This window comes from Phoenix dactylifera, chromosome 13 (assembly GCF_051530095.1).
Source record: "Phoenix dactylifera cultivar Ajwa chromosome 13, Ajwa_hap1_PhDact_Kaust_v1.1, whole genome shotgun sequence".
Taxonomy (NCBI): Eukaryota; Viridiplantae; Streptophyta; class Magnoliopsida; order Arecales; family Arecaceae; genus Phoenix; species Phoenix dactylifera.
Window position 1 is genome coordinate 17,881,795 of NC_143202.1, and position 21,584 is coordinate 17,903,378.

The 21,584-nt window shown below is 38.8% G+C and overlaps 2 protein-coding genes, 1 long non-coding RNA gene and 1 pseudogene across 4 annotated transcripts; 3 read left to right on the plus strand and 1 right to left on the minus strand.

The window, feature by feature from the left end:
• The first annotated feature begins 7,944 nt into the window (after nt 1–7,944).
• LOC120112092 (uncharacterized) lies at nt 7,945–10,521 on the plus strand (annotated as a pseudogene). Its single transcript, XR_015972819.2, has 2 exons — nt 7,945–7,980; nt 8,973–10,521. The product of XR_015972819.2 is annotated as an uncharacterized LOC120112092 (transcript).
• A 795-nt stretch (nt 10,522–11,316) lies between these two features.
• Nucleotides 11,317–12,215, plus strand: LOC149751456 (uncharacterized). Its single transcript, XR_016398263.1, has 3 exons — nt 11,317–11,359; nt 11,472–11,758; nt 11,845–12,215. It is a non-coding gene; the product is annotated as an uncharacterized LOC149751456 (long non-coding RNA).
• Nucleotides 12,216–12,229: 14 nt separating this feature from the next.
• Nucleotides 12,230–13,550, plus strand: LOC120112733 (uncharacterized). Its single transcript, XM_088710211.2, has 4 exons — nt 12,230–12,255; nt 12,485–12,589; nt 12,685–13,118; nt 13,263–13,550. Coding segments are annotated over exons 1-4 (552 nt in total). The 5' UTR covers nt 12,230–12,243; the 3' UTR covers nt 13,264–13,550.
• A 1,812-nt stretch (nt 13,551–15,362) lies between these two features.
• On the minus strand, nt 15,363–18,186 carry LOC103698858 (NAD(P)-binding Rossmann-fold superfamily protein). Its single transcript, XM_088710064.2, has 2 exons — nt 18,037–18,186; nt 15,363–16,935 (listed from the first exon to the last, which is right to left on the minus strand). Exon 2 carries the CDS (start codon nt 16,882–16,884, stop codon nt 15,565–15,567), a length of 1,320 nt encoding a protein of 439 aa, XP_088566190.2. The 5' UTR covers nt 16,885–16,935; nt 18,037–18,186; the 3' UTR covers nt 15,363–15,564.
• Between the last annotated feature and the right edge of the window lie 3,398 nt (nt 18,187–21,584).

Here is a 21,584-nt window from a genome sequence, read left to right on the forward strand (position 1 = left end):
CCCAACAAAGTTCGGGTTGACCCCAGTTAAGGTGGAGTCGACCCCAGAAAAAATATGAGTCGACCCCAGCCTTTGGAACAATAACTCGAGCCGATCCCAGATTTGCTCGGGTCGACCCCAGCACGACTGACAACATAACGGCTAGTTCTGCAAATATACTTTTTGGTGCTCCAATGGCTAGAAACAACTAGTTTCTCCATTCCAACAGCTAGGAAGTGGCTAATAGGGGTTGGAGAAGTATATAAAGGACACTATTTATCAAGGGAAAGGATTTTTTGCAAAAATCAAGAGTGCATTCAAGAGAAAAGATAGTCCAAGTGTTCTTCATTTATTTGCTTCATTCGAATTCTGAAAGAAGGTGGTTGAGCAATCTTCAAGTGTCTTCAAGAGCTCTACTAACCCCTTGAGGAGTGAAACAATATTGGCAAAGAAGAGAAGAGCAATCTACAAAGTGATAACTATTTTCTTACCTCTTCTTTAAGTGTATAATTGTATTATTTACTCATTTAGGAGCTTTAAACTTTTTCTCTTTGTAAGATTTGTTGGTGAGCCCATAAAACCAACGGTGTAGGTTGTTGGTGAGCTCGTAAAACCAACGATTAGGTTTAATTGGTGATCCATAAAACTAATTGTAGGATTTTTGGATTGTGAGCCCGGTAAAATAATCCAATTATAATTCGAGGGATTATAGTGAATTTTCAAGGGGACGCTTCGGGAGTGGATGTAGGTACCTTGGGGTGCACCGAACCACTATAACTCTTTTGTGTTTGCATTGTGTTTATTTTGCTTCCATTGCACTTATATACTTTAACACAAGCCAAAACAATTCACCCATCTATCAACTTAATTAAGGTCTTAAAAATTTAGAAAACTCAATCCACACCCCCCGGGTTGTTATCTTGGGCAACAACAACCAAAAGTTATTTGTAAGCAATCAATTGAGGTCTTGAAGCCAATGAGTCCAAAGGTAAATGAATGCTATTCAACTAATTTTTGTTACACTAACATTAGACAAATACAATAAACATATTAATTGTGTATGACACTTATATATTAGATGTTAAGGATTGCATTGCAAGATATAAACCTGCTCTAAAAATGTTTAAGCAAAATTTTAGGTTCTTAGTATAATAGATGTAGTGCTGGTGCAGTCATGAATATTTGCGATTATGGCTTTGACATAAGATGGGAGATCTAGCACGAGCTTTAGAGCAATATAATAGAAGATTAAACTACTCTAAGCAAGACTTATGTTAACTCTAAAGGTAATAAAGGCAAATATATTTTAGAACTAGAAAATTATAGGCAGAAATATAACTAAATAACTAAAGCTAATTAAGGATAACTAGTTGCTTACCTTGTTATTGAAGGCCCTTGCTATCATCCGAAATCCACCAAGGTCTTTTGTAGAAGAAAATAACCTGTCAAAGTCCACCAATACACCATGTTTGTTCCAAAATCCACTAGGTCCATGCAGAATTCATCATGCAAAAAAATTATAAGTAGAATTATGAGTTAGTGTGTACTCAAGGGAAACAAACTTTAATTAATATTAAAAAAAATAAGTAAATAGGGAGGTATTTGTGGGTTTTAGGGCTCCTTCCATTGATAGGGACGAGTGGGTACCCTTAGAGCTGGACTAAAACTTGAGAAAAAACCTAAAATCCACTAAAACAAGTAATCGCTGTCTTAAGGGCATTCTAGAAGCAAAAATAGATCTAATGGCAAGGTTTACGCCATCCAAAGTAGATTGCCGACGCACTAGCTACCATCAAGTGTTTTCCTTTTTAACTTGAACTCAAATTGATATGATCTAAGATCATGGTTCTTGCCATTAGAAATTGGTTTTTTGGCATGGTTATTATTGTCCAATATCTGACAGCACAAACTTTATTTTGGATTTTGGATCGTAGATTGCACTGATACAATCTTTAGTCTTTCTACCATAGCTTTTTTATCCGAGCTAATTTATAGCAACTAATAATCATGGTTGTTATTTAGTGACATATAAATAATATAGTCATCAAGCAGCTGTCATTATTTAGGATTTCATTCATTCTAAAGAAATTTTAATGATTAGAGATTTATGAAACCTAAAATCTAATGATTTTCGAAAAATAAAATCTCCAAAAAAGAGGGCATATGTTTATTCAAAACTTTATTTGCCACTTGATATCTAGTGGCTATATTTCAATGAACATTTTCATTCGAATGCGAGTCAATCAAATCATAAACAAAAACTTGCCGAGCACTAGCATCAAGCAAGTTAGATACGTGATTAGTATCAAACAAATACATGTTTAGCATGTAAGGACCAGAGAAACAATTTTAGAATAGAGATCAATTATTAGAGATGTAGGGGAGGATTTCTCTACTGTTATCGATTGGATTCGGAGTGTAGATTGATATGGGGATGGCCACCCACTGATTCGGGAGACTCGTAGATTGGTTCGGAGGATGAGTTCCTTCTAGGAGGCACATGTGTATCGGGAGGCGAATAGAGTTGCTGATTGGGTCGCCTCCTATGTTGCTCGGCACTCCGGTGAGATCATTTGGACTAGTGTAGCGGAGATCCCACTTTTCTTGTATCATTTTATTTCTTCTGACTTAGCTGGTTGTACCGACGTAAGCGTCATATGAATGTCGTTTTTTACCAAAAAGAAAGAGAAAAAAAAAGAGAGAGAGAGAAGTGGATATAGGACATTTTGGAAACACTTCCACAGAATTAGTTCATCGTGCATGCCAAGCTTAAAGAGAAAAGACTCGGGCCATGGCTTCCCTTGGCTCGACATCTAACTAACCTCTATTTGCAACTATAATGAGAGTTCTATCGAAGCGGCGAACTTCCTCTTGCATCCTTATTCTGGCATGATGACCGTTGCATCTCGAAGAATTTTAAGTCCATTTATTAAGGCAAGTCAAACCTAGTCTATTGATCAATCTAATTCAACTGATCAACTTGATTGATCTAGCACATCGGCAAACCAAGCGATCATTACTTTTATCTTCCTAGGAGATAGATCTAAACATTGTCCTAAGGAAGATGAGTGTTAAATTAAAAGGAACTTATATGTTAAGAATGAATATCTTATAAAGTACCTATTAAAAATCCAAGCTGAAGCTTTTGGATAATTATAATAAGTTCACCACATTACTACGTAAGTAGAAACGACAATATTTAGCAACAATGACAGCTTATCCTTTATAACAAGTAGTTACATTCAGTACAGATTGCTTGATAAGCATGGTGGAACTTTAATGCTCCCAAATAACCTAACTCCAAGAAACCATGATGCATACTACTGTAGTGAAACTATGTGCTTCCGGTGGAGAGGGCTTTGTTGTCAGAAACCATTATGGTAGATTGATTGCGGTTGGTGGTCGGAGCGCACCAGGCTTAACTGTTGTTGGGACAGAGCTACGAGCAACCTGTAAGAGCATCCGGCATGCGAGATGTGTGCTGGATGTCGATGGATTGTGCATTTATGGAGACTCTGCTACGGTGATTGGCTGAATATAGAGAGTGGATAGAATGGCGACGGTCAATCGTTGATTCGGGATATTTGCAGACTGTTTCAGGAGCTATTCGCCGTCCAGAGTTGTCATGTGTATCATGAGGTGAACAGAGCTGTGGACTGGATCGCCTCATACATGGCACGTCATCCTGGAGACGTCATCTGGACGAGTTTAGCATGTGTTCTCCATCTGTTGCATTGTTTACTTTTTTTGATTTCGCAGAATATATTTAAATTTAATTTATTAAAAATGAAATGCCGTTTTGACTATAAAAAAAAAAAAATCCTTCTTGTGCAATGATAACACCGTAATACATTTAGCAGGTAATTACAGAATCGGCTCAACTTTTAGGCAACTAAGATGGTCCCTGGACTAAAAAGAAGGCCCCACTTGATGGGAAGGAATGCTTGATGCTTGATGCTTGATGCCCATGTCGCGTCCTGTCGCTTCACGTATGAAATAAGAGCCAGGGACCGCGTATCCTTTCTCGTGGCTTGCGGATTTTGTGCGTCACAAGTACAGCTTGTTAACGAATTGCCCAGTTGGCTTCCTAGAACAATTTTTTTTTGGAGTTTTTTTTCCATAATTTTTTTTTAAAAATTCAAATTTACATAAATACTTTTATAAAATTTATGTTTATTTTTATATTTTTATAAAATACTATTTTTACACAAATGTCCATAATATAACGATCCTTCTAATACAGTTAATAAAAACCATATTTATTTTAATTAAAAATAAAATAAAATTTTGAAATTAATTTTTTATTCTTTAATTGTGATCACTTTATAATATTTATTTTTGTACATCTATTCATTAAAAATATTTTAGTTATTTTAATTTGAAACTGTTAATTTTTTTAATGGCGTTAGATTACATAGGACATATGCAAAAACAAAAATAGAAAAAAAGTAGAATAGCGAAATAAGTATTTTTTGAGGGTATACATGCAAATATCAATTTTAAAAAAATATTAAGTATTTTACGAGGGTATACATGCAAATATCAATTTTAAACAAATATTCATGCAAAATTTGATATTTAGAAGGGCATTCATATATAAATTTTTTTTTAAACACTTAACAGGATTATTAGGTGTCCGTCATGAACGACTGGGTGTTCATGCATGCTATCAAGAGGCACGTTAGACCTATAAGCTGCCTACACCTGATGTGGACCACAGTTTCAATTCCTGAACAAAAATCATATGGGGCGCGTACCATACTAGATCGTATGGTACGTGCTCCTATTTCGGCCACGTCAATATTTTACATGAATCTCAAAAAAGCGGATTGCGACCTATTTAAGTCGGCAAACCTATCTTATGGGAGTTTGAGTGGGACCCGGCTTGGAGTTTGAGTGAGCTATAAGTAACAACCTGCGAATTTTAACGTTGGCAGACCTATTTAGATACCCGGCACGTTTGACATTACCACCATGTTCATCCCATTGGCCTTCCGATGACCATAGCTTTTCTTTTGTTTTTGGTACAAGATAGCTACAATTTTTTTTTTTGCTATGAGAAAAAGAAGCAATGGCCTTCTGATGACCATAGCTTTTCTTTTGTTTCTCTGGTACAAGATAGCTACAGTTTTTTTTTTTTTTTGGTACGAGAAAAAGAAGCAACGACCAAGTTTGGAAGCCGTTCCAAAGATGGGGTGAGGAGACATTCTATGATTGGGGGAGGGGGATCTATCTTTTAGTAAATTGATACATAGTACATTAGTAAGTGATACACACTCATCGGCTTCTTAATACACACTTTAAGCTTTACTAATACATACTAAGTATCGATCCAATGCATACCTTTAAGTATATCGATACATATTTTCAGATCATGGTGTTCAGCAGTGCACACTGTATGGCCAAATGATACACACTAGAAAAATGACCATCCAAGTTTCAATACATACCCTTAATTATATCGATACACAGTTTCGACAACTTGATGTTCACCAGTACACACCACATGGCTAAGTGATACACACTCATCAGTTTCTTGATACATACTTTAAGCTTTACTAATGCATACTAAGCATCGATCCAATACATATCTTTAGGTATATCGATATATACTTTATAGATCATGGTGTTTAGCAGTGCACACTGCATGGCCAAATGATACACACTAGAAAAATGGCTATCCAAGTTTCAATACATACCTTTAATTATATCGATACACAGTTTCGACAACTTGGTGTTCACCAGTACACACCACATGGCTAAGTGATACACACTCATCGACTTCTTAATACACACTTTAAGCTTTACTAATGCATACTAAGCATCGATCTAATACATACCTTTAGGTATATCGATACATACTTTCCAGATCATGGTGTTCAGCAGTACACACTGCATGGCCAAATGATACACACCTAGCAGAATGACTATCCAAATTTCAATATATACCTTTAAGTATATCGATACATAGTTTTGACAATTTGGTGTTTACTAGTACACACCACATGGCTAAGTGATACACACTCATCGGCTTCTTAATACATACTTTAAGCTATTGCAAATTTGCAATACACATTAGCAGTAACCTAATACATACCTTCATGTATATTGATACCTAGTTTTCAGAATATGATATTTAAAACATGTTATTCGCCAATACATACTATATGATTTTTTGATACATTATCTATAGTCAGAATATGTTAACTCTCCAAATTTTCAATGATTGAATGGTATATTCATCTCACATTAATGCATACAAAAGTGCCAAAATGGAGAGATGTTTACAAGTATAAGTTTTTAATGAACAAAAAAGGGTACGCATAATCCAGGTGGCAACCTCTTTCCAATCAATTACCTGCAATGCAATAAAAACTTGGTGAGCTCCAGTAGATATGTTCACTAGATCTTTTAAAACTTTTAAATGAAATATGAATAGTAATGTTAAGTAAAGACTTCTAGTTAAATATTCCTACCTTTTCTCAAAGTTTAGCTTGCGAGGCACCAACTGTAGCTATCTTGTACCAAAAATAAAAGAAAAGCTGTGGTCATTAGAAGGCCAACGGGATGAACATGGTGGTAATGTCAAATGTGTCGGGTATCTAAATAGGTTTGCCAACATTAAAATTTTCAGGCTGTTACTTATAGCTCACTCAAACTCCAAGCCGGGTCCCACTCAAACTCCCATCACTACAAGAAAATACACTTTCAGCGACCACTTTTGGCGACTACATGAATCGTGGTCGCGGCAAATAAGGCTATTTGCGACCAACATCCTTATTAGTTACTGAATGATTGTCCTACACCGACGAAATGGATATTTGGTCGCGAAAAAGCAAAACCAAGTTGGCGGGGTGGAGGTAAAACTTTGGCGACTAACGTTTGGTCGCGGATAATAAGGCTATCTGCGACCACCATCCTTGTTAGTTACGGAATAATTATCCTACACCGACGAACTGCATATTTGGTCGCGGAAAAGCAAAACCAAGTTGGCGGGTGGAGGTAAAACTTTGGGCAACTAACGTTTGGTCACGGAAAAGAAGGCTATCTGCGACCAACATCCTTGTTAGTTACGGAATAAATATCCTACACCGACGAAATGCATATTTAGTCGCGGAAAAGCAAAACTAAGTTGGCATGAGTCCAATATTTCGCGCGGGCTGGAGGTAAAACTTTTGGCGACTAAATTTTGGTCCTTAAAGTTCACCTCCAACAACTAAAAAAAATTTAGTCCAGAAAAACTTTTACGAATCTAATTTCGGTCCATAAAGTTTCCATAAAATCGAACGATGTTGTACTAGCCCCTGTAAAATGCTAATTTCTAAGTTCAAAAAAAGAAAAAACTGCTTATTTTCAAACGGTGCCGTTTGACATCTTAATTCACTTAGGCATGCATATTCTTGTCTCTTCGGCTAAATCTCAATCCTACAACTTTTCTTCATACTTAAATTCTTTTTTTTATTATTATTATAATATAATTTTAAAAGCTCGAGCTCGATGCTTGACTCCTTATCAAATAAATATATGGATCGACAGGATACGCGACATGAGGACGTGGCAGGAACGAAAATTCACTTAAAAATATATAGAATTCTTGGACTATCCTACGGGCAGGATCGAAAATCCGCTCAGAAATAAATTTGCACGCATCCTTTTTAGTTACTGAATGATTGTTTTACATCAATTAAATGCATATTTGATCGTAGAAAATCAAAACCAAGTTGGCGCGGGTCCAGTATTTCGCGCGGGCTGGAGGTAAAAGTTTTGGCGACTAAATTTTGGTTCCCAAATGTTCATATGTAGCGACTAAACCAATTTAGTCGCGAAAAGTATGAATGCAGGGAAACCAAATAAAAAAAACCTAATTCCCTATTCTTCTTCTTTTCACCCGCACGTCGCCTTCACCTTGCCTTCACCCGCACGTCGGCTTCACCTGCACGTCGGCATCGCCCGTTCGCCGGTTCACCCGTTCGGTCATCCCTTCGGCGTCGGCGTCCCAAGGTACGTTCTCTTCTCTGGATTTTAATTTCGCAGAGGCCGGGAGGGAGAGGGAGAGGGAGAGGTGGCCGGAGGTCGTCGGGAAATTAGGAGGCCAGCCGGGAGAGGATTTGATAAGCTGGGAGAGAAACAGAGGCCGGGAGGGAGAGGGAGAGGGAGAGGTGGCCGGGGGTCGTCGGGGGTCGTCGGGAACCAGTGGAGGCGAGCCGGGAGAAGAAGAAACCCATTTATTTAGCAGAGGCCGGGAGGGAGAGGGAGAGGGAGAGGGAGCGGTGGCCGGGGGTCCTTGGGGGTTGTCGGGAAATTTGGAGGCGAGGCGAGAGAAGAAGAAACCGACGAGGGCTTCTCCTCCTTCGCCGCCGCCGCATCCACTGCGGAGGGCTTCTCCTCCTTCGCCGCCGCCGCCGCCACCGGGGAGGAGATTTGGGGCGAGGTCCTTTTCTTGGGCCGGCAGGGAGAGAGAGCGAGGAGGGATTTGGGGACGGTGGTTTTGTTTTGGGTGGAGAGAAACAGAGGGGAGAAATCAGGGGATTGGAGTGTTTTGGTCTTGGTTTTCCTTCCCTCACGTTACTCCGATCCAGCTGGGCCATCGGGAAGAAAGATAGGGGGATTGGAGATGGACTTCTTAGAGGGTGGAGATTTTTTTAATTTTTTCTTCCCATTTCTATTTGGGTTGAATGGTTGCCGTGCTGTGGTATCGAAGGGGAGATGGGAGATGGAATTTTTTTTAAACTAAATATATTTTCATGCTCCTATTCAAGAATTATATTAAACTGAAGAGGCTTCTTTATCTTTGTTAGATTCATGCATCTTTGTTGAAATAGTATACTTGACAGCTATCTATTTTCATATCATTTTTTTAACTATTTTGTACTTATTAAAATTTATTATTATTATAATAATAATAAAAGAAAATGTCTCATTCACTGAATTTGTCTTAGGCCTCCAAATGTATTGGGCCGTCTCTGGTTTTCTGCTGCAACTTTTTTTTGCAGGATACAAAAATAAATCTATAAACTAATCAATCTAACTTGATGAAGTACTTTGTAGGTCAGTCAAAATGGACAAGAGTTGGATGACAATAAAAAATAGAATGAAGAGTAAAGAGTATAGAGAAGGGGTGAAGTCCTTTATTGAATTTGCGGTGGCAAATTTAGGCTCAGCAAATGATATTTGGTGTTCTTGTGTCGAGTGCATGAATGACAAAAAACAAAGCATTCAAGTTGTCAAGATTCATTTAATGTTAAAAGGAATCTCGCCTTCTTACAAGACTTGGGTGCAACATGGAGAATCGGTTCACGTGCATCAATCTTGTGTTTCAAATAATGCTAACTGTGACAATGGTGGAGGTGTTGAGGATAGAATGGCTGGGGATGGCACCGATGATAGGGAAGAATTGTCTAATATGCTGGAAGATGTTTGCATGGGCGCTTTCATGAATGACGATATTGACGAATTGCCTAATAACTTGGGGAGGGAGGATGCACAGAATTTTGATAAGTTGTTTGATGATGCTCAACAACCCATTTATCCTAGTTGCAAAACTTTTACAGTATTATCATTCGTTATTAAGATGCTTCATATTAAGGTGTACAACCAGTGGAGCAATTCCTCTTTTGACATGAACATGAAGGTATACAAGGAAATTCTACCGGAGTATCATAAGTCTGTTCCATGGACCCTTTATGAAGTCAAGAAATTTTTACGAGATTTGGGTTTGGGATATGTGCTAATTCATGCATGCAAATATGATTGTGTTCTTTTTTGGAAGGAGAATGCGAACCTGGAGAAATGCCCTATATTGATGAGCCTAAATATAAGCTGAATGATGGTAACGGTAAGAAGATTCCTCATAAAATTTTGCGGTACTTTCCCCTGACACCGAGATTGAAGCGCTTATTTTTGTCTCCGAAAATAGCTGTAGATATGAGATGGCACAAGGAGAAGCGAGTGGATGACGAAACATTAAGACATCCAACTGATGGGGAGGAATGGAAGAACTTTGATCGGCAACATCCTGAGTTTTCCAAGAATCCGCGGAATGTGAGGTTAGGGCTAGCCACCGATGGTTTCAATCCTTTTGGAAATATGAGCACATCGTACAGTATGTGGCCCGTTATCATGATGCCTTATAATCTTCCACCTTGGAAGTGTATGAAAGAGCAATTTTGTATGCTGTCATTGCTTATTCCCGGAAAAACGGCTCCCGGTAAAGAAATAGATGTTTACTTGAGGCCATTAATTGATGAGTTGAAAGAGCTTTGGAAGGATGGCGTGCAAACTTATGATGCCTCTAGTGGAAGTACATTTAGAATGCGTGCTGCTCTCATGTGTACCATTAATGACTTTCTTGCATATGGTAACATGTCTGGATGGCCAACAAAAGGTTATTTGGCTTGTCCCATTTGTAACGAAGATGCTTCATCAGAACGTTTGAGGAGTAAGATTGGCTATATGGGTGCGAGGCGTTTCTTGCCTGAGAACCACATATGGCGAAAGAGCGAGCTCTTTAATGGTAAAAGTGAGGACAGGTCAAGGCCATGAGAGTTCACGGGAGAAGAGATCTTGGAGCAAATTAATTCAGGGACATACAAGCCATTGGGCAAGCATCCAAGCATTAATAAGAAAAGAAAAAGGGGCAAAGATGCTGACACGATGAAGTAATGGAGGAGCCTAGCGATGAAGAAGAAGACATTGATAGTGACAGTGATACACTCGTAGATTTAGAGCTATGATATATTTCTCTAATGATCTATCTATAGCAAAGTTGAACATTTTTATCTTACATGCTTCTGTTTTATATGTTAATAAAAATCATCCATTTTTATCTTACATGCTTCTGTTTTATATGTTAATGAAAATCATCCATTTTTATCTTACATGCTTCTGTTTTATATGTTAATGAAAATCATCCATTTTTATCTTACATGCTTCTATTTTTTATGGAGAGTGTGATGTACTTTTTACTTCATATTTCTTTATGGCTGAATGTAATATTGTATCTATCTGGTTTTTATTATGAAAGATGCACAAAGTAGGTAAACAATTTGTGAAGCCTGGGTGCTTGTCCCAGAAGCTGACGGGATACGAAAGGCAAAGGCAAAAAAGGATTGAAATGAACTCAATGAGATTAGAGGCTCTTGGCATACCGGGTATGTCCAAGGCATTGTTTGGTTCAAATCAGAATGGTAATGAAGGACCGAACAAGATTAGCAATGGCGATGATGATGATGAGTATCTGCCATCTGATATGAAGAACTGAATTCTTCTGGAGATGCTGAACTTGTGCCCGTGATGGCTGCCCAACCTACTCTGCTCCCTACCTTTTCTATCCAGCAAACCCACGAGCTTTCAAGTCCACCTATTATTGCCAACAGCGTGGGTGAGAAAACTCATCTTTCTGAATCTTGTTATTGCTAAGATACTCTTGGTAAAATGATGGCATTTCAGTAATTTTGTGTTTTTTTTGCGTTCTCTTTATCTATCATTAGCAGGTTTGTCTTATGGCCTAAAGTATTTAACTATTTTAGCAGGTTCATCATCAAAGCGCGTGCGGGGTAAGACAGTTGGGAAAGGAATTGATAAGCTCATTGCCCAGAATGGCGGAGAAAAGCTTTCTGTTCCAGTACTTGATGAGTGGAATGCTTTATGTGGTATTAATGCCCCAAAGGTAGCCAGTCTGTTGCGGGTGTATATTAGGAGAATGTGTCCAATTAAGGGCATACCGACGTGGCGGCATGTAGACGAGGCTACTCAATCTGCTATCATACAATCTGTCCTTGTAATTATTTATTGCATAATATTTTTTTACATACTTGTAATAGTTGCATTGATTATACTACATAATGATTTTACTTATGTTTTTAGGACAAGTTCAAAATCTCGGATGATTATCATGGCAATCTAGTAGCTTAGCAAGCTGTCCACAGAAAATGCTACAATATCCACAGAAATTGGAGGCACAATATGAAATTGCATTACAAGCGTGTTAAGAACGTCTTACATGTGGATCCTTATGGTCATCCATACGAACATGTGACTCAAGAGGATTGGCGCCACTTAATTGACGATGTGTGGAAAAGCAAAGAACACAAGGTAACTTACATATTTAGTGCTTCAGAGTTTATAAGTAAAATATTTGATCATAATGTTTTCTTTAGATTTTTAATTTGTATTTTTTTTGAAGGTGAGATCAAAAGCTGGCAAAAAGAATAGGAAAAAGCTTGAGTACAATCATTGTTCAGGTCTCGGTCATTTGTTGCAACAATGACTATACAGGTAATATATTTTTGAGTATGTGCTGGCTATATTTTTAGTGAATTGCCTGTGAAACAGTCTATGGGATAGTTTTGGCTATTGTAAAATAGATAATTTGCTGCAAGTAGATTTTTTATTCTAGTTTGCTGCATGTATATTTTTGGAATCCTTTTATGCAAGTAGATCTGACGGTTATTCTAGTTTTTTTATTATATAGTGGCTATATGCTAATCTAAATTACACTTTGCAGCCGGAGTTTAATGGTTCTGAAAACCTTGAATTTCCAGAATTCTATAAGAAAACTCATACCAAGAAGAACAAAGAGTGGATTGATCCTATTTGCACCGTGAAACATGTAGGTATCTAAAATCTCAATAATAATTTAAATCACTTTATGCTTTTGCAAGATTATATATACATTTAATTCTATTGTTACCTTTGCATTGACAGTCAAAGATGTTGAGCTTGCGAGAAGAATCTTCCCAATCCGGTGTGCAATTAACATCAGAGGAGATGTCTAGGCAGGCACTTGGAAAAAGGAAGAGATACATTCTTGGATTTGGGGATGGGCCGAAGCCCTCTTCATCTTCTTCCACACCTAGTCGTGTGTCACAAGACCATGTTGGGGAGTTACAGAAACTTAAAGCTGAGATGGAGGAGATGAAGATGGAGCGTGAGATGGAGCATGAGGAGCTGCGGAGGCAATTGGAACAGGAGAGGAGAGAGCGTGAGGAGGAAAAGAAAGAGCGAGAGGAAGAACAGAAGCAAATTGCACATCTTACAAGTTTGGTGACAGAGTTCTTAAAGGAAAAGACTCAAACGCATAAGTCGTCTATCCATCATGATGGGGCCATGTATTCAACTGGTGGCACAAATACTCGTTGGTATGTATTCTCATTTATATTACGTAGGTTATTTAGAGATTTAGACCAAATTAAGAGAAATATCATTGTGAACTTATACTTGAATTTTAGTTTATTATTTTTCACATGTGGTTATTGATTGTGTATTCTTTTTTGCTTTCTCAGATACATGGTGGAGTTATGAGCATGTGAATCTAGTTTTTGGTACATGGATAGCTTTTGTTCAGATGATCATGGTGGAGTTGTCTACAAGCAGAAATCTGTTTTTTGTTTATTCATATTTTTATCTACATGATGGTTGTTTGGATGAATTGCAAGATCATATATTTTGGGATTTTTAATTTACATTTTGATGTGTTTGGTGATGATTATCACCTTAACATATGGTATGGATGAAACATTTTGATGAATGGTTAATAGGTTTGCTTGACTTTAGACTTATAAATGATGATATTTATAATGAATGATTATGAATTCTCCAATATTGTGTATACTTCTATTTGGATGAGCAAATGTATTGTGCAATATGGATAATGGATAGGCTGTGTTGGTTGTACAGGATTTGGAACGAGCCCAAAAATAAATATTAAGCTTATAATTTGAATTATTAATTAAATACAGGTTAATACTTTCTGCCACCAAAAAACGTTTGTTGCCAATGCATTCCAATACATTCTACGACCAAACTATTGGTGGGAGAAGATAGACATTCAGTGACCATATTTTTGGTAGCGGAAGACAAACATTCCACGACCAACTATTTGGTCGGCGTGGGAATTAGCGACAACAAATTTGGTCGCTGAAAAGTTGCTTCGGCAACCAAACATTGGTCGTTGTTGGTGTACCTTAGGTGACCACACAATATTGGTCGCCAAAACCTTTCAGTGACTAGGGTTCGGCGACGAAGAGTATTCTAGTCGCGAAAAGGTTTCGGCGACCAAATATGGTTATTCGGTGACTAGAATCTTAGTCGCTGAATATATATTTTCTTGTAGTGCATAAAATAGGTTTGCCGACTTAAATAGGTCGCAATCCACTTTTTTGAGATTCGTGTAAAATATTAATGTGGCCGAAATAGGAGCACGTACCATATGATGGTATGCGCCCCATATGATTTTTGTTCTTCAATTCCTTGTCTTACCGTGAGGCCTGCAACCAACATATGGCGTGCCCGTCCACTGAGGATCGATGGGGAGAAAATAGTGTGAGCCTCCAATAAGATGAGCTTTGCCATTGTCTTTTTGCGTGCAATCAATTTGGTTGCCAAGTCACTGCAAGTAACTCAAATCCAGCGTTTGCTTTGACCTAGTTCAGTAATTAGAACGCACAATGACGTTCTTGGGTTCAAATAGAACATCTCAACTTGCAACTAAAATCATCATGTGACCAACTACAATAGTTGGGAAGTGAGAGTTGTTACATCATGATTGATGTGGCTAAAATATGCCAACCAATTAGAAAGTGATACCGAGCGTGATGGAAATTCAGTTTTATTTGGATTCAAATTTTTGGGCTAATCTAGTCGATTCAGAAACTCTAGAGCCTGAGTCTAGCAGAAAAACTTTTTGTCTATAAAGAAAGGCCCAACATCCAGTACAAGAGAGGTATTCTAATTCTTTTCCTATCATCTTTGCTTCTGTAATCTTCATGCTTTATGGCCTCTATTGTTCCTCCAAAACCCTTTTTGGCTTAAAAGATTTTCTTTCTTATTTGAAAAGTTATAGAAAAAATAAATTCATGTCTGCTTTGATTTCATCTAAAAAAATTGTAAATGAAATAAAAATAGAATCTACATTTTGTGAAAAATATGTGATCCATACAAGAAAACAATTTGATGAAAATAGTGATAAAATCTTATTTACGGTCAATTATGTCATAAGAAATATTAAATGGATTAGCTATATTATCGATTGAAAATAGTATTTTAATGAATCTTGAGTACAAAGTTTGATTAGTAATTTTGCATCTTAAAATGTTAGACAAATTATTTTTAAATGAATTTTTTAAAGTATTTTGTATTTATTAATTTTGTATTATTATTTTTCAAAAAAAAAGATCTCCTTAATGAGTTCGCCTTACGTCTCCAAATGCATTAAGCCGCTCGTGCATGCAAGAAAAGTGACCTAAATTAAGTATAGTAAAAGGCCAAAACAAAGTGCTTCACTTGGTTTGATCCTTTAGGACTATCCTATGATCCAAATTTTTGCCCCTATTGGCCTAGGATAGAATAGTGATTCTTAAATATTAGCAGTAATGCTGTTAGCATGACTCGAACAACAAGATAAAAATACTTGATAAAGTCATAATACATGATATATCTTGGCATTTGTAAGTATTCTTCGAGACTCACAAAGTCTCGAAGACCCTTTGCCGACTAGGGTGGTGAAAGGTGGCCGGAGTTGGAATCAGATTTAACACGAATGAACGATCGATAACTAAAAGGAAACCAATCCAATGAAAAGTTTAATCAGTAAGAAGGGATGAGGCGTTCCTCTCGCATGCGGTCTACCCAGTAGAGCAGGGATTCCAAGGTGGTGTAGGTGGCGGTGAAGCCGAGGCGGCGGGCCTTGCCGGAGCTGGCCAGCATCTTCGCTGGGAAGCGGAACACGGTGTCGAGGAAGGCCCAGTTGGCGAGGTCGTCCATCCGGGTGGGGCGCAGATCACTCTCCTTGGCCACAATCTCCTCCCACGCCGCTCCCTTGTCCCCCATCAGCCTGCTGTAGCTCGTCTCCTCCGACACCAACTCGTCACCGCCATCAGCCTGCAAGGGAAGCCCGAATTTGGCCGCCAGCGCCGGCCAGACCTCCTTCCATGTGAAGGCGGTGCCGTTCACCGCATTGAAAGCCTGGCAGTCTGCTTCTGCTGCAGCTGCTGCTAATGATGATGATGATGATGGTGACGACGACGACGAAGCGGATGCCACCGATGCCCACCAAAGATGCTGTTTAGAGACGAGCCGGGCATCGGAGGCATCCATGTAGGGCTCCTCCCAGCAACGCCTGAGGCCATGAAAGTAGAAGGGGAGGCCCAGGTGCCTGCAGATGCTGGCGTACACGCAAAGGCTCCCCATCAGGTTGAAGTGGGACCGCTGGGAGGAGCCCAGCAGCAGCCCCGGGCGATGGACCGACCATCTGGCGATCCTCCTCCCGCCGCCGCCGCCGTCGCTTCCACCTCCCAGCCGGTCCTTGACGAGGTCCTCCAGCGCGTAGTAGAAGTTGCGGACCTCCTCTCCCACCCGCGGGCTCTCCTCCTCGTAATAAACATGGCAGCCGCCGCCGCCGGCCTGCTTGACGGAGACGTAGTGCATGGTGCCCGTTTGCAGGGCCAGGTGGGCGATGGCAGGGCTGGGGACAGGGAGAAGGAGGGCGTCGAGGGCGTTGGAGAGCATGGCACGGTTCTGGTCGCAGCACTCCTGGGTGTCCAGGGGGAACTGGCTCGCCCATGTCACCCAGAATACGTGCGTCACCTGCTCCGCCAGCGGCGACAGCTTCTCCATCGTCTCCCCACGGTCGAGCATGTCGCACGCCAGAAACCGGTACCGTTCATCATCATCGTCATCGTCGGCGTCATCCGGGGGCCTGCGAGCAACGCCATACACCAGCTTCCATGCAGAGCTGGGGAGGAGCAGAGCTCTCACTAGCTCCCGGCCCACAAGCCCCGTCGCACCCGCAACCAGCGCCACCTTCCCTTCCCCCCTCCTTGCTGCTGCTACCGCCGTCGCGGCCATGCTCGCTGCCGGGGCTCCCGACGTGTGCACTCTCCCATTGCCTAGCTTGCCCACGTCCATGAATACATAGATATAGGAGATACAACCTCACGCATGCACGACCCAGCTGACCTGCATGCACGAACACATATTACCAGTATAAAATCCAAAACCTCCATTAAAGAGCCCTTGATGATATGACAAGATGAGCACGCACAACTATCTTCGAATGCTTCATTAGCTAAGTTTCATAGCACAACTTAATTAACTTCTTAGAAGATACTGGTAATCACAGATAAAGAAGTAAAAATCGGAAAAATCCTAAGGATACTTGCAGCAGCAAAAGGCATAAGTTGATGTAAATTGTTCAAAAGAGAATTGCATGCAACAAAGGACGTGTATAATCCCTGAGATACAGAATAGCCATCATTAATCTTTATAAATTTAATCCCTTAGGAAGATTGTATTAAATAGCAGGGTCAGGATGCTAGCTGCTTTACCCTCTAGACTGACTCCAAACACTATAAGATCGAAATAATAGGGATGAGCCACGGATTGGTAGGTAACATATCCTGAAAGCAAATACCCAATAGTTCCTGATGAATAAATGGAGCTAATGCGTGCGAGAGAGATGAAAAACTGATCATGTTGACACCTAAATCCGTGGAACAAGATTTTTTCTGAAATATTGCTGGCAAATGCATGCACAATGTACTTAATATTAATTTCCACAATTAAACTCAAGTAAAGGAGACGATGATCTATGGTAGTGAAACTAAGCTTATAGAATACAATATTATACTCTTAACAGATAGCATTGTTTACTTGCTTCTTGATGACAGCAGGGACGAAGAACATAGCATTGAGAGAGGCAATGGGAACAAAAACAGATTCAAATCACACCAAGATCAGAGAATCTGTCATCCAAAGCAGGGTCACAGTAATAGCTAAGAGTGTCCCCCTATATACCAAAGACAACCTTTTTTAAAAAAATTGATGGTTGTTATGGATGTCAAGAAAACAAGTGCATCACTTCAGGCCTTTAAAAATCAAACATTGGTAAAAATCGAGAATACGAGCAAAGATTTAAGAAAAAATGGCACAGGATTCAGGATTTAGATGCATTATCCGAAACAAACAGCCATCAGTGAGAGAGAGGAGAGAAGGAGCAGGCCACTGTGTCAGGGCGAAGCCCCAGGGGAGTCCGGGAGAGAGGGTGGAAGGAGAGAGTACCTCGAGGCGCTAGGAGAGAAAGCCGGCTTCGCCTCCACCTGCGTTCTCCACCGCCGTTGACGCCGGCCGCCGGAGAGAGGGAAGAGAGCCAGAGAGGCTGAGAGAGGGCCGACGGAAAGAGAACAGAGAAGAGAGGAAATAGGGATCGGCAGAGACGGAGGGGGTGCTTAGGATTGAATTTTTAAATTTTTATTTATTCCAGATGACTGCAATGCCCCTAATTTTGATAGCTAACTTCGCTTTGCAACCAGGGGTAAAATGGATTTTGTGTGAATAAAAAACGGCCACGTCCCGGAGGAACCGGATCGTCTGGCAGCCGGTCAACGATGTTACAGTCCGACCATGAGTCAAAGTTTTAGTTTTGCCTCGCGCGCAAAAGAATGATCACCTTCGTTCGATGGATGAAAAAAAGAATTAGAGTAATTTGAGAGTTGTGCAGGATGCGGTCCAATAATTGACATTGCAAAAAAAAAATCGATTATCCTTTCATGCGCAAGATGCAATCTGAACCTGACATAGCCCGCAATAGCTTTCTCGTTTATCAATAGCTTTACTTGAACCTAATATCAATGCATAGGTCTATCACTTGGGGTCAAAATTTGCATCCATGAATTTTCTAGGGTTGTGTATAGATCTGCTAAAAATTTACTTAGACTTAGATCCAACCCAATTTGATTATATATTATGTTCAGATATGGGTTTGATTTCATGATCCTGACTTGGATCTGGATTTGATTTGAACTTGATGGTTTACCTATATATATAATGTGTAGATTTTCGAGAAATAGTATATAATGTATAATGTTATATATATGTCTCTTATACCTATTGTCACAACTTAGGATCTCACCCAAAATGGCTAGCCATAAGGTATTTTTTTGGGTTTCTTAGTCTTGTATAAATATCCAAGATCTTCTCGACAAATAACCGATGTGGGACTAAACACACTCCCGTACAGGTCCTCACATACTTCCCCATTTCAAACCCTGACATTCTCATCAAGTTAAGAGTTCAAATCTATTCAAATCTAATCACAACTACCACGATTAGCTTGTGGTCAGCCTCCATGAACCCATGCTACAGTGTCCTCTAGTCCGCATACGCTCTGGGCCGAGTTCGCTCTGATACCATTATTTACAACGCAGGACCTCATTCAAAAAAGCTAGCGAAAGGTATTTTTTTGAGTTCTTTAGTTATGTATAAGTACCTAAGATCTCTTCAGTGAATAACCGATGTGGGATTAAACACACACCCGCACGAGTCCTCACATTTATCATAGGGCTTATAGGGCTTCACGATTATATTATGGGCTAAGGCCTCGTTTGGTAAAGATGTTGCTAGTAAAGCTTTTGGATCTTTTGCAAGAAAAGCTTAGGAAAAGTAGAGCTTTTGGAGAGTAGATCTTTTACAAAAAGCTATTTGTTATTTGATAAGTATATTTCGTAAATACTATAAAACTTTAATATATATTTGGTAAATAAATTGAGAAAGTACTTTTGATATGACAAAATGACCATAAAGGACATTGTATATTATTATAATATAGTTAATATAATATTGTATACTATAACATAACATAACATCGTAATGCGTTATAATAAAATGTAATATAATATTATATATATAGTATAATACAATATTCTGATATAAAATATTATAATTATTATCATTATATATTAATATATTATTACATATAATATTTTTAGGAACTAATTTTTGAAGAAATTATAGAGGAATGCAATCATACTTGCAAAAGTGAGATTTTAAATTTTTTTTCTTTCCAATGCTTTTATTGTTCTTGCTTTTTTATACACAATGAAATATTATAGGTTGGTTTGGATAAATTACTGAATTCCAAAAAAACATACGTGCGACATCAGATATAACAAAATATTAAGTATATACTCGATACCACCATATCCATAGCAGATTCTCAAATATGCATTAAGCATTAATATCACCAATGTATTTTTACATTCTTTATTCTGATACCAACAAAATATAAGATGCAACATTCATGTTTACTCAAATACGAAATATAAAGATACAAAGTATAAAATCTAGGCTACATAAATAATTTCATAAAGAAAAAAAGTCAACGAGTCATAAGAAGAATAGCAATATGATCACACAAAATATCTATCTCACGGTTACCTATTATTTGGCTTTGCTTTGTACTTAATTCTTTCTATAGTTCATTAATCTCTAAATAATCAGAAGAAATTAGATCCTCATTATCATCACAAGGCTAAAACTCAAAATATTTAAACATAATCTCTAATAAAATTATGAATAGCTATGGAAGCCACTGCAAATTGGATTTGTTTAAGATAAGAAAAGTTGGGTGTAGTACTCAATATTCTCCATCTACTTTTCTAGCATCTGAATGTCCTCTGCATAGTGCATCTTAGTGAAGAATGTGCATAGTTAAAGATTTTATGTATAACTCTTGGTTGACATCCACATAGAAAATATGGTAGATGATACCTCTCTCCTTTGTAAGGCCAATTCCTGTTTACCTAAAAATATGCTAAACAGATCGTTGTTAGAACCGACAAACAAAGTTTAAATTAATTTTACTCTTACCTGTTCTACTCGAAGAATAGTGGTCGTAAGAGGTCGATCCACAGGGAGGCGGTTGAAGTTGCATAAAAATTAAAACATTCACTCGGATTCAAAATCGATTTTTGAATAACAAAAGAAAAACATTACGTCGGAGATGTTGAATGTTTTCTAATTGAAACTAACTAAAAGACAGGTACTTAGATTCGAAAAGCATTTATTTAATTAATCAAAGAAGAATTTTGGCATAAATTAAAATGGACGAAACTAAGAAGATTGAAGCATGGAACATAAATTTCATAAAACAAAATTAAATATATTGCATCAAAGAAAAATTAAAAGATTGCATAAAAAAATAGAAATTAACTTGAATCTAGAACAGGGATTGCATGAAAGAAAAATTTAATAGATTTTATAAAAAGAAATGATTACAAAAAGTAAAACTGAAGATTGGTAGCTTGATGCTGCCTTTCTTCTGCAAATAAAAGAAAAACAAGAAAATTGCATTTTCTCTCCCTTTCTCTCCCACGGTGGAACTTCAACATAAAATAATTTTTTTTTCTTTCTTCTTTCCAAGAACAGAGCATCCCCTGTTTCTTGGCCTCCACCCCGCACCCCAACCGAGCCCCCTTCCTTCTTCTTTTCCCCTCCCTTTTATAGATCCCCACCAGAGATCAGCCACATGATTTCGCGTGGCGAGGAGGAAGAACGAGCGCCTGGGATTTCGGCAGGTGGATCCGGACGTGTTGTGGCTGGAAGAAGAGGAGATGGGAGGAGGCGATGATCCGTGGAGCTCGAATGCGGCGTCGGGGCTGGAATTCCGGGGAACGTTGATCACGGACGGCTGGGAGGATGCGGCTTGCTGATTTGAGGGATTTTATAGATTCATTAATCATGGCTTGACGGAAGAATTTCATAAATTTGAAAAAGAAACGGAAGGCTGGGTAGAGGGGCTGGCCGCGGGATCGACGGGAGGACGCCATGGG

Excerpts from the sequence above, each read along its gene's own strand:
- LOC120112733 (XM_088710211.2), top strand. Across the intron at positions 12,590-12,684 it reads CTATTTGCACCGTGAAACAT|TCAAAGATGTTGAGCTTGCG; the intron begins GTAGGTATCTAA and ends TTGCATTGACAG.
- LOC103698858 (XM_088710064.2), bottom strand. The coding sequence starts at position 16,884 with ATGGACGTGGGCAAGCTAGGCAATGGGAGAGTGCACACGTCGGGAGCC.